Source organism: Phytophthora sojae (genome assembly GCF_000149755.1).
Source record: "Phytophthora sojae unplaced genomic scaffold PHYSOscaffold_2, whole genome shotgun sequence".
Lineage (NCBI taxonomy): Eukaryota > Oomycota > Peronosporomycetes > Peronosporales > Peronosporaceae > Phytophthora > Phytophthora sojae.
Genome location: NW_009258116.1, coordinates 7,690,327 through 7,702,563, shown reverse-complemented (window position 1 = coordinate 7,702,563; position 12,237 = coordinate 7,690,327). Strand labels below are relative to the sequence as shown.

The 12,237-nt window shown below is 56.0% G+C and overlaps 3 protein-coding genes across 3 annotated transcripts; 2 read left to right on the top strand and 1 right to left on the bottom strand.

Moving 5' to 3' along the window:
* Nucleotides 1-261: 261 nt before the first annotated feature.
* On the top strand, nt 262-7,961 carry PHYSODRAFT_479256 (hypothetical protein; the record flags this gene model as incomplete). The annotated part of the gene is made up of 6 exons (XM_009522187.1): nt 262-501; nt 589-1,161; nt 1,270-1,383; nt 1,441-3,337; nt 3,428-7,863; nt 7,941-7,961. 6 exons carry the CDS (start codon nt 262-264, stop codon nt 7,959-7,961), a joined length of 7,281 nt encoding a protein of 2,426 aa, XP_009520482.1.
* Nucleotides 7,962-8,867: 906 nt separating this feature from the next.
* PHYSODRAFT_311804 (hypothetical protein) lies at nt 8,868-11,133 on the bottom strand (the record flags this gene model as incomplete). Its single annotated transcript, XM_009522186.1, has 3 exons — nt 8,868-8,878; nt 10,067-10,858; nt 11,127-11,133. 3 exons carry the CDS (start codon nt 11,131-11,133, stop codon nt 8,868-8,870), a joined length of 810 nt encoding a protein of 269 aa, XP_009520481.1.
* PHYSODRAFT_326255 (hypothetical protein) lies at nt 11,132-12,199 on the top strand (the record flags this gene model as incomplete). The annotated part of the gene is made up of 1 exon (XM_009522185.1): nt 11,132-12,199. One exon carries the CDS (start codon nt 11,132-11,134, stop codon nt 12,197-12,199), a length of 1,068 nt encoding a protein of 355 aa, XP_009520480.1.
* Nucleotides 12,200-12,237: the final 38 nt, after the last annotated feature.

Here is a 12,237-nt window from a genome sequence, read left to right as displayed (position 1 = left end):
TGTAGGAGAGCTCCATCGGGGAAACCTTCCTACCCTGCTTTCTTTTCCTTCAACATAATATAATACAAATTCAAAAGTACCGTGAGCGTCGCAATCAGTGCCGCCTTCATTCGTACCTAGGCGAGCCCGCGCAGAGACGTGCTTTTGGATCTCCCCTCCCAAAAGCCAAGTCGAAAGTGAAGTAGGCGCCCGACGAGTGCGGAATCCCCACCGAGCAGGAGCTTCAGGCAGGCAGGAGGAGGACAGTCAGTCAGGTCAACGATGACGCAGCGCGTGCGTGTGAGCGCCGTCACGCTGCTGCTGGGCGACGAGGCGCGCGAGCTGCTGCTGTACGCGGGTCTGCCGCTGCCGGAGCTGCTGCGGTGCGTCGCCTCGGGCTTCCAGCGGACAGGCAACCCAGCGACGCCCGTGGCGCTGCGCCACGCCTCCACGGGCGTCTTCTACCCGCTGTCGCTGCTCTGCCGCTCGCCGGAGCTGTTCGAGCACGCGCCCTACCACCTCGTGCTGGACGGCGCGGACGACGTCGACGTCTCCGCGTCCTCCGCCGCCGCCAGGAAGAGCCGGCACAGACACCGCAGCGGCCGCAAGCGCGCGGCAGCACGCGCGCGCTCGACGCCCGACAGACGCGAGTACCAGGCGGGGGCCACGACCTCCGACGCGAACGAAGAGGACGAGGACGCTGGCGCCTTCTGGGCGGAGCAGGAGAAGGAGGAGGAGAAGGAAGAAGAGGAAGAGAAGGAGCACGAGGCCGAGGCCCTGGAGATGGACCTCACGGACTTCGAGCTGCCGCAGCTGGTCAACGTGTTCGTGCAGGCCTGTCCGACGGGCGCGCTGGACCGCATCACGTTCAACCGCTGCCTCGAGAAGATCCTGTCGCAGTCGGGCCGCTACGACCCGCAGGCGCGCAAGATGTTCACGCGGCTCTTCAACATCTTCGAGCGGCGCAGCGCGCGCAAGGACATCGTGGACGTGGCGGACTTCCTGGGCGGCGTCTCGGTCTTCGCGAGCGGCGAGCGGGACGAGAAGATCCAGCTCACGTTCGAGCTCTACGACATGGACGGAGACGGCTTCATCTCGAAGGAAGAGATGACCAAGTACCTCACGGCGGTCTTCCTCGTCATCGGCGAGTCCTCGCCGGAGCTCTTCCAGCAGAACCAGTATGTGGCTTGTCTGTGGAGCTGGGGACACAGAATTGTGTGGCAAGATGAGGTGGCTAACTGACTGTTAATTGTGTTTTCATTTCATTGTTGTAGGGTAAACCCGACGGAGCTGGGCATCGTGACGGCGGGTCAGTGCTTCGCCGAGTCCAAACTCAACAGGGAGGGCAACTTGTCGTACGACGCGTTCCGAGAATGGTACTCGAAGCCGGGGCCCACGCAGCTCGTTGCGGCGACGCGCGGTAGCAGTGCAGGGGGCAACGGTCACGTGAATGGCGGGCAGCCATCAGAGGGCCTGGACTTGGCCACCTTGCGCGAAGTAACAGGTCTGTCAGCGCTGAGTGCGTCTGATCTTTTCTCCATCTTCAGCGCTTCCTCATCGACCAGTAACGGGGGCAAGAAAGAAGTGCTCACCCGCGCCGAATTCAAGCGATGTTTCTATGCCATTCTAGAGAGGTTGAACCGGGAACCCACCCGTGAGATTGCAAAGTTCCTCGATCGGCTGTTCGACGCGTTCGACGAAGACGAAAGTGACTCCGTGGACTTCATGGAGCTGAGCAGTGGGCTGTCGGTGCTGTGCGGCGGCGCAAATGAGGACAAGGTGATGGCGGCCTTTTCGCTTTTCGACACGGACGGTGATGGGTACATCACACAGCAGGAGATGGAAACGTATCTGGCGTCCGTCTTCAACGTCATGTATGAGACGACGCCGGCAACACGGCGATCAATTGGAATCGACGCAAAGGCTCTCGCTCATTACACGACGATGCAAGCTTTCCAGGAGGCGGACGTGAACCGCAATGGAAAGCTCTCGCTGGAAGAGTTCCGGGCGTGGTACTGGGTCACTGGACGGCATTACCAGCAGCCCACGACAGATCCACGAGCGGGTGTTCAGCGACAGCCGAACAACACTCAGGGCTTTGGAACAACAAATTTCGTCGCATCCCTCACAGGTCTGCGGGACCGCGCTCCAAGCGATGTATTCGAAATCATCGCGGCGAAAGTGAACGAAGACGGCGTCCTGTCACGGGAAGCATTCTTTTCTATTGTCGATGAGCTCGTTGAAGAGCATGCTGCTAATACCAATCACGAACTGAGTGTTGAGGAAAAGAATCAGCTTCAGCAAATCATGGAAAATGTGTTCGACGGATTCGACACGGATCACGACGGCTTCGTTGACTTCTGCGAGTTATCCAGTGGTATATCGGTGCTATGCAGCGGGTCGCAGCAGGAGAAAGTCAAATCCGCGTTTACTCTGTTTGATATCAACCAAGACGGGTTTATCTCGCGCGACGAAATGGAAACGTACCTGGCGTCAGTGTACCGGATTGTGTTCATGACCTCTCCAGCTACGATGCAGCACCTCCACGGTATTTCGCCGGAAGAGCTTGCTCGCATTACCACGACAGATGCGTTCACGCTAGCGGATACGAACCAGGACGACCGCCTCAGTTTCGAGGAGTTTACGAAATGGTACAGCACTCAAAATGCGCCTCAGATGCCTGCGCAGCCACCGCAACAGCCCGCAGTTGGTACGTCCTCATCGATAAATGGCACGCCTTCATCCCCGCGAGTATCTTCGCTGTCTTCAAAGGGGGTACTCAGTGAGATGAAGGAGCTGACTAACCTCAGCTCGTACGACGTGAACGACATTTTCGAGTTCTTTCAAGCTTCCGCAGATCGTGAGGGCAACGTATCGCAGCCAGTGTTCTTTCGTTGCTTCAACAAGCTTCTAGCAAAAGATGGACGCATCAGCCGTGACACGCAGATGAAGACGCAGCAGCTATTGAAGGAGCTTTTCGAGTTGTTTGACGCCAACAGAAATGGAGTTGTGGACGTGCAGGAGCTCGGCGCAGGACTTTCAATTCTTTGCGGAGGTAGTCGGGCTGACAAGGCTAAATCGATGTTTACCCTTTACGACGTCAACCATGACGGCTATATTTCCCCGGAGGAGATGACGTCGTACCTGACTTCTGTCTTCAAGGTGATGTTTAAGGCCTCTCCGGAGCTACCCGCCAAAACAAGGATGACGCCGGAACAGCTAGCGAAAACCACGACAAGAGAATGCTTCCGCGCCTTCGACCACAACCGTGACGGCCAGTTGAGTTTCGACGAGTTTCGAGTTTGGTTTGAGCAGCAAAATCCGCATGCTCAGCGCTTGCAAGCTCAAACTTCGAACGGTAGCAGGCACTCTGTTCCAAGCGCCCCAGCCGCCTCTACTTCCTCGGGATCTAGCGATGCCAATAGCACGGGGGTAATTCCGGTTGAAGTTGCTAAGAAACTGTCAGGTCTCGAAGGAATGTCCCTGGATGCGGTGTCCGAGCTCTTTTCCAGGGCTACTGGTGGCGGTAAACGGATCTCGCGATGTATTTTTGACGAATGCTTCTACAAGCATATATGCAGCAAAATTACGCCGTCACTATCTGTGGATGATGATGCTCGCGTGCATGAAGTGCTTGATCGGTTGTTCACCGCATTTGACACCGAACAGAAGGGTATAGTCGACTTTAACGAGCTGATCAGTGGACTCTCCATTCTCTGCGGTGCTTCGACTCGGGACGAGAAGGTTCTCGCTGCATTCAAGGTGTACGATACAAATGGTGACGGTGTCATATCAGAGGACGAAATGACTCACTACCTTGGATCGGTGTTCAAGCTGCTTTATGCACTCGACCCGACGCGCCAGCAGCAATTGGGTATTTCAGCAGAGACTCTGGCTGCAGCTACAGCAAGCGAGATTTTCGAGGTCGCGGACGTCAACCATGATGGGAAGCTGACTTTCGACGAGTTTCAGAAATGGTACTCGAGGCCAGAGCAGGCATCCTTCAACGACATTGTGGCCCCTCTGGACATGAATGAGGTCCGGCAACTGACCAACTTAGGCAACCTGGATGTGGTGGAGGTTTTCGAGCGCTTTGCGGAGCATGCCGATGAGGACGGCATGCTTAACCGAGAATCATTCGACAAGTGCTTCTTCGAGATCATTGAGATGGCGCACCCGCGCACTCAAATCGAAAAATTGCGAGCGAAGATGGTGGCAGATCGTCTCTACGACGTCTTTGACCGCGACGGCAACGGCCAGATCGACTTCAGCGAGCTCGCTAGTGGGCTATCCGTGCTATGCAAGGGTGCGCGAGATGCGAAGGTGAAGGCAGCATTCCGTTTGTATGATTTCAACGCCGACGGATTCATTTCACTCGACGAGATGAAGCGCTACCTGACGTCCATCTTCAGGGTCTTGTACGAAGTGCAGCCTGAAATGCGGCAGGAAACGGGCGTCTCGCCTGAGGAGCTGGGAGTAGTCACTGCTGAACAAGCATTTCTGGAAGCTGATTCCAACCATGACGGCAAGTTGAGCTACGATGAGTTTTTGACGTGGTACAATTCTCCCGCCCAGGCAGGAATCAGCAGTGCCGTGGCAAAGAACGCCATCGTGGACTCCTCGCTGCACTGGATGCCACTGAACGAGATCAAACAATTAACGAATCTGGCTCAATACGAGCCGGAGGAGGTCTTCGAGATTTTTGCTGGTGAAGCGGATGAAAATGGGCTCTTGTCACGGGATGCTTTCAACGAAAGCTTTCGTAAAGTGATCGCTGGTCAAAAGGCAAAGGGGGCCAGAGCAACCAGTCCTGAAACGCAAAAGAAGCTGCAAGAAGTCATTGATGGACTCTTCGATCTTTTCGACAGAGATAACAGTGGCGCTGTGGACTTTGGAGAGTTGGCCAGTGGTTTGTCTGTGCTATGCGGCGGCACGAAGGACCAGAAGGTGGAGGCGGCGTTTTCGCTGTTCGACTTTAATGGCGATGGCTTTATCTCGCTGGATGAGATGACTCGCTACTTAACATCAGTATTCCGTGTGCTTTTCCAAGTGTCACCCGACACTCAGTCGCTAGGTGTGACTCCTGAAGAGCTGGGAGAGGTCACCGCGCAGCAAGCATTTGCAGAGGCTGACCAAGACCACGATGGGCAGTTGACACTGAAAGAGTTCCAGCACTGGTATCAGCAACCGGGTGGAATTGGCGAGGTTGCCAAGAATGGGGAGCAGTTGTTCAGCCTAGCAGAAGCTCGGCGACTGACAAACCTGCAAGCATTCTCACCCATGGAAGTCTTCGAAACCCTAGCAGAGTGCGCCGACGAGCAAGGCTATGTGTCGCGGGAGGCGTTCGATAACTGCTTCCGGAAGATCATTTCGACAAACCAAGGTATCAAGTCAGAGGAGTACCAGCGAATCAACCCGATCCTCAACCGTCTTTTCGAGCTTTTCGACGTTGACAAGAACGGCATGGTTGACTTTAGTGAAATCTCGAGCGGGTTGTCTGTGTTCTGTGGTGGGTCGTCCGAAGAAAAGATTCGCGCCGCTTTCGCGTTGTATGACTACAATGCTGACGGCTACATCTCAATGGAGGAGATGACGCGGTACCTGACGTCGGTTTTCAGAGTGCTGAAGGAGGCATCTCCCTCCGCACTACCGCAAATCGATCAGGAGTCTCCAGAGGAGCTTGGTGTGCGTACAGCTGAGCAAGCATTCGCTGAAGCTGACCTGGACAATGACGGTCGTTTGAGCTTCCCTGAGTTCCGCAAGTGGTACACTCGGTCTAGCGCCGCTAACATGGAGCGACTCATTCAGAACAACATTCCAGAGTGGTTATCGCTGCGCGAGGTGCGCCGCCTAACCAACTTGGGTTCCTTCTCGGCTCAGCAGGTGCTGAACACGTTTGCTAAGTTCACATCCGCGGACGGCACCATGGACAAAGAAACCTTTCGGCAAGCGTTTGGGCACTTCCAAGTCGAATCTGCGACTGAGCAAGCAGAAGACCGACTCCAAATGCTAGTGGACCGGATCTTTGAACTGTTCGACAAGGATAATAACGGGCTGGTTGACTTCAACGAGCTCGCTAGCGGGCTGTCCGTACTTTGCGGTGGAAGTCAGACAGACAAGGTGCGCGCTGCATTCAACTTGTACGACGTGAACCACGACGGCTACATTTCTCTGGGCGAAATGCGCCTCTACTTGACGTCGGTCTTCAAAGTACTTTTCGAAGTGAATCCTGATAGTGAAGCGCGAATGGGCGTGACACCGGAGGAACTGGGCGAAATTACCGCGGAACAGGCTTTTGTTGAAGCCGACCTGGACAAGGACGGCAGACTTTCCTTTTCGGAATTCAGCGAGTGGTATATGCAGCCTAAGAAGGTGGGTGATTTACCGATGCCGGCGGTGCTTGGGGAACCTGAGGAGCAGCAACAGCAAGAACGGTCGCAGCGGCAACAGGGGAAACAGCAGCAGCGAATTCCCGACTGGGTGAGTCTTGATGTGGTGAAGCAGATGACAAATTTGGAGAAGTACACGGCCGATGAAGTGTTCGAGATCTTCGCAAACCGCTGCTCTGAGGATGGAACTTTATCACGCGAGGCATTTGAAGAGTGCTTCGAGCAGCTGGTGGACGAGCAGTACAAGAACGACGAAGCCAACTTGACTCGACTCCGCCTTATCCTGAACCGGTTATTCGTGATTTTCGACGAGGACCACAACGGGACTGTTGATTTCTGCGAGCTGTGCAGTGGACTGTCAGTTCTCTGCGGCGGTTCTCGCGAGGAAAAGGTGCGAGCAGCGTTTTCGCTCTACGACCTTAACCAAGACGGGTTTATATCACTGGATGAGATGGTGCGATATCTGGCAAGTGTCTTTAAAGTACTGTATGAGACCAGCCCCGGCACAGACGAGAAGCTGGGCGTGCAACCAGAAGAGCTGGCTACAATTACCGCTGAACAGTGTTTCTTGGAGGCTGACCTCAACGAGGATGGAAAACTGAGCTTCGACGCGTTTGTGATTTGGTACTCCAAGTCGGCGGGGTTTGAGGCGCCTGCAGCTGGCGTGGGCACCACCATCCTAGCTCAAAATGGACGACAAGGAGTGAATGGAAATGTGAGTGAGAGTCGCAGTGGTGGTTCTGTTCACCAACAAAGCAGCAAAGGAGGCAGCCAGCACAGTGGATCTCCTGCGCCCGCCCCCGAGTCGCCAAGGAAAACAATGTGGGGTGCTGGGAAGGGCCCCAACACCAACGCCAGCACTGCTCCTGTGAGCTTCCCGTCCGACAAGATCTACGGCATGACGGGGTCCAATGGCGACGCGCTGCTCTCGCCAAACTCAGCCTCAGCTCTAAATATGAACAGCTCTAACATGGAGCACGTGCGGCAGCTGCTGAAGCTCGACACATACGAAGTCAACGATGTGCTCGAGATATTCGCCGAGGCTGCGCCCTCCGGTGAGCTCACCTTCGCGGCCTTCAAGAAGTGTTTCGACCAGATCATTCGGCTGGCTGGTGGGCACGATTCGCCGGAAGAGCGACAAGAGGCTGACGTGATGATTCGCCGGCTTTTCCGCGTCTTTGACACAGACAACAGCAACACAGTCGACTTCGGCGAGCTTGCGAGTGGTCTGTCGGTGCTCTCCGGGTCGAGCATGGACGACAAGGTGCGCGCTGCCTTCCAGCTCTATGATATCAATGGAGACGGGTACATCACACAAGAAGAGATGATCAGCTACATGACGTCAATCTTCAAAGTGATGTACGAGACGACGGACAGCACGAAGACCAAGATGGGCGTCTCACCGGAAGAGCTTGCTCGCGCCACAGCAGAACAGTGCTTCAAGGAGGCCGACCTAAACGGTGACAACAAGCTCAGCTTCGAAGAATTCAAGAAGGTACGAATGTTCGATTTGCTGCATCTCCGTGTGCTGCTGGCTAATGGTATTGTGTGTTTGTTCGTTGTGATCTGTAGTGGTGCACTTCAGGAATTTGAAAAGGCCACACTAATTCGGAGCTTGTGAAACTAAAATGAATGCATTCGTTGCTGAACGGTTATTGCCGGTGATCCGTCCTCACTGAAGGACCTGGAGCTCAGGCTCGCGTAGGAAAGCATCATCGATATCGATGTCGAGGTTCATGTCAAAGACGAGCTTGTCGATGCCGATACCTCCTTCTTCCGCCATGAGGTCTGTGAGTGCATCGAGAAGGCTCTCGCTAACATCAGCTGCATGTGCACACACACTCGTTAGGCTCTCTATATCAGTAACAAAGTTGCTGTAAACACCTTACCGTGAGCATCGAGTAGCCGATTGCGAATTTGCTTTTGTTCGAGCCCCACTCGATCCGTGAAATTTCGAATAGCGGCTGCTCTCGAAAGAAATTCGTCCTCTTTGTCATCGTCCTAAACAGTATCATTAGCGAAACAAAATTGTTGCCACGCAGCAATACAAATGCTCACCAGTGTGCACACGAGCTTTAGCGCAAGCTCTTCCTCGATCTCGCTAAGGCTGCTAAGCAAACTCACGTGTTACTATACCGGCATGTTCGAGGTTCACAGATACAAGAGGCGTACCATTCCTCAGTGCAGTCAGGAGATGGAGGAGGCAAAACAGTAGGCCCCACACTCTCACTTGCACCAGCAACACTCTGTCGCGTTTCCCGTTCCGGTGCAGTAGCTGCTGGTTTAAGGGGAGGTACACACGAGTCACCGTTGGTGCTCGTGATATCTGCTGGCGAATTCCTATTTCAGCGTCAAACACCAGACTGCTCGTCAGCCTTTAAGCACATCGGTGGGCTGGAGGCAGTTACGTACCCTGACTCAATCCTATCTTCAGCAACTTTGTTCGCCATTTTTCCAGGCTGGCGCACTGCTTTCACGACAAGCAAACATTAGAGCGACTCATTTTGATTCTAAACCGTGCAACACGTACCATCTTGAGCAGGACCACGCTTGCTTCGCTTGATCACGGGGCCAGTCTCTGACGGATGCGGCACCAGCCCTCGTCTCTTCAATACAGCTCCATCGTTAGCCACCACGCCTGGCTTGGAAGCAAATGGAAAACGTCGGATACCGCCCCGGTGTGCCTTTTCGCATGCCACGTCACAGTTTGGAGGTTGCTTGCGTGCTGAGCTCTTGAGTGCAAACCCGCCGATACCTTCGGTGCGTACACTTTTGCAAGGGAATGCGTTCTTCTTGTCCTCGTGAGCGACTGACTCCGCTGTCTTTCGCTTTTTCGCGGCGGAAGACTTTGTGTCCGCTCGAAGGGTAATCGGAAGTGGCCCTTTCACTTGTGGCTTGAAGAGCGATCCCTTGCCAGCTCTTGGTCCGTCGTCACTTGCTGACTTGGTGCTCTTCTTGTTCAGTCCAGTGACGGAAAACTTGCGAAGAAATGGCTTCGCGGCAGCTAGTGTTGGTGCCGCTTTCCCCGACGCATCCCCTGCCACTTTCTTCGTCTCCCCAGTCTTTGGCTGGAACTTTGTGAAGCTGAACCCTCCTGTGCGCATTTTCAACGAGTCTTTCGCTGGCGGAGGGCGAGCGAAGCTGTTGGAGGAAAAGATGCTGGGCTTGGAGTTATCTACAAGACACACAGCGACCAGTCTAAACATCGATACCGCAATTCAACCGAAGCACAAGCAAGTAGCCGAGTTCGTCCTTACTCGTTTTATCCGCGGAAGCGCCAGCCCCTGCCGACTTGAGGAACGTGGGCTTGGGCTTCGTCTCGCGACTAGAGTCTTTCTCTGCAGTGCACGAGAGCATAACGAAACCAACGTAAGGAATTCAACGAAGCGCAACAGTATGTTAGACCCACGCACTTGTCAGCAGTGGCAACGGCTCCTTCGCTGCTCGCAGCTTGAATTTGCCTTTGGCTGGGGGTGCAGTGGCTGATGTGCTCGCTCTGCCGAGCGCACCGCCTCTCGTTCTAAGCCCAAAGCGATCCATGCCGCCCTGTGTCGTTGTTTCAGACTGCTGTAGCCTTCGGGGGCGCGCCCAGCGAGGAAAATTGCGGAATGAGGCAGAGTGGCGGGGAAATTGGATGCGGAAACTTCAACTTGTTGAGCGAGAGTGATGGTCAGGGAAACCTGTCGCAACCTGGTTACCGGTATCTCTTTGTCTTCGATAGAGAGCAACGAGCGCGAGCTCAGCCTGGGCGCCGAAGCTGTCGTCGACCTGCCGCAGGTTGCGAGAGCGCACCTTGGCGCGGAAATCCTTTGGGCTGAGGGAGGCAAACAACGGGTGGTCGACCAGTAGAGTCAGAAGTCGCTGGCACGCTGACGGATCGGAGCCCACGCACTGCTGCAAGAGAGCGATCAGCAGATGGTCCCATACGAAGCCGACAAAGGCGTCGCTCGGGCACTGCTCCAGCAGCCAGCAGACGTCAGCAACGCTCGGCAGGGCGACGGCGGCCAGCCCCGTCATCTCGTCATCTTGCGCCGGCTGCAGCTTTGGTCGCTGCAGACTTTTGTAGAGCTGGAGCCAGTCCGCCTCGCTCAGCGTCCTCCACTGCCGCACGACTTCAACTGCAGCGGCTTGGGGCTGCAAGAAATGTTTCTTCGCGCTCTCCTCCACTTGGTCCGATGCCGTTGCAGGTACAGCACTGTCACTAGCACCGGAGCTGTTACTATTGGCCTTATATGATGGCGAGGGCTTCTTAACGAGCTGCTCAAGTGGGAGGTCAACTGCCGGCGGCAGCAGGCTCGCGATCTGGAGCTCCGGCCGTGGCAGCACGAACTCGTCTTCGATGCGCGCGCGCTCGAGCCGTAGCCGCTGCGGAGCACGCCGCCTCAGATAGCACAGCTGCATCACGTGGTCGGACGCCAGGCCTGGCTGGTAGAGCTGGAACACGGAGGCCGCCTCGCCGCCGCCGCCGCCGCCGTCCGCCTTGGGCTCATCTTGCATGTCAGAAGAGTGTCACGTCACTTTTTCGAGCAAAACGTAAACGATGTCACTATCACGAGACCCCCTTATTAGCGATCCGGAACTCTGCGCTGTCACTATTCCGAAACACTATTGGTCGCAATCGGCCAATCGCAGCGCGGATACTGAACAGCGCATCTACGACAGTATAAAGCGGTGAGTCACCTTGAGACAGTGACCGACACGCCCTTTCGTTTGCGCTTCATTTCGCCAGTTCATTCCGCAATCTGCATCACCGGACGCACGCCATGGCCGCCCCGGTCTTCGACGAGTCCCAGTTCGCCTCGCTGGAGGCCTACGCCGAGGCACTGAACGCGCAGCTGGAGGGAAAGAGCGCGACCGAGATCGTGGAGTGGACCTTCGACACGTTCGGCGCGCGCACGGTGCTGAGCTCGAGCTTCGGCATCCAGTCCGCCGTCATGTTGCACCTGACGCGCAGCGTGAGCAGGAGCATCACCGTGGTGTGGGTGGACACGGGCTACCTGCCCAAGGAAACGTACCAGTTTGCAGCGCGCCTGACCAAGGCGCTGGACCTGGACGTGCGCGTGTACCAGTCGCCGATCACGCCGGCGCGCATGGAAGCGCTCTACGGCAAGCTGTACGAGCTGGAGACGCCCGAGGCGCACCGCCAGTACGGGTTCATGCGCAAGGTGGAGCCCATGCAGCGCGCGCTCAAGGAGCTGGACGCAGCGGCTCTGCTCGTGGGCGTCCGCGCGGACCAGACCCAGCACCGCCAGCACATGAAGCACGTCAACGTGTACGAAGGCCGCCTCAAGATCTGCCCCATCCTCAATTGGAGCAAGCACGAGGTCGACCAGTACATGGCCGTCAACCAGCTCGAGTACCACCCGCTCAAGGCGCAGGGCTATGAGAGTGTGGGCGATGCTCACTCCAGTCGCCCCGTGACTGAAGCGGACAAGGGCAACGACCGTGCTGGACGCTTCAACGGCAAGCAGCAGGAGTGCGGACTGCACCTGGACATGCACGACATGAAGCTCGAGGACCTCAAGTTCGACGACCCGTTGGCGCTGTCCGAGAACGACCAGAAGCTGCTGGAGCTCACCAAGAGAGCGAAGGGCATCACGGTGTTCACCAAGCCTACGTGCAAGTACTGTTTGGCTGCCAAGGACGTCATGCGCGAGCGCGAGTGGGAATTCGACGAGGTAAGCGTGCCCACCGAGGTGTCTATCCAGTCACTACAGCAAATTGTTGGCAAGCCCGTCAAAACCGTGCCACAGATCTTCCTGGACGGCAAGTACATCGGGGGATACACGGAATTCGTCGCGCACCTCGGCATCCCGTCGCGTTTTGCCTAAACTGCAAACCGTGGATACTTCAAACCCGCGCAATCGTA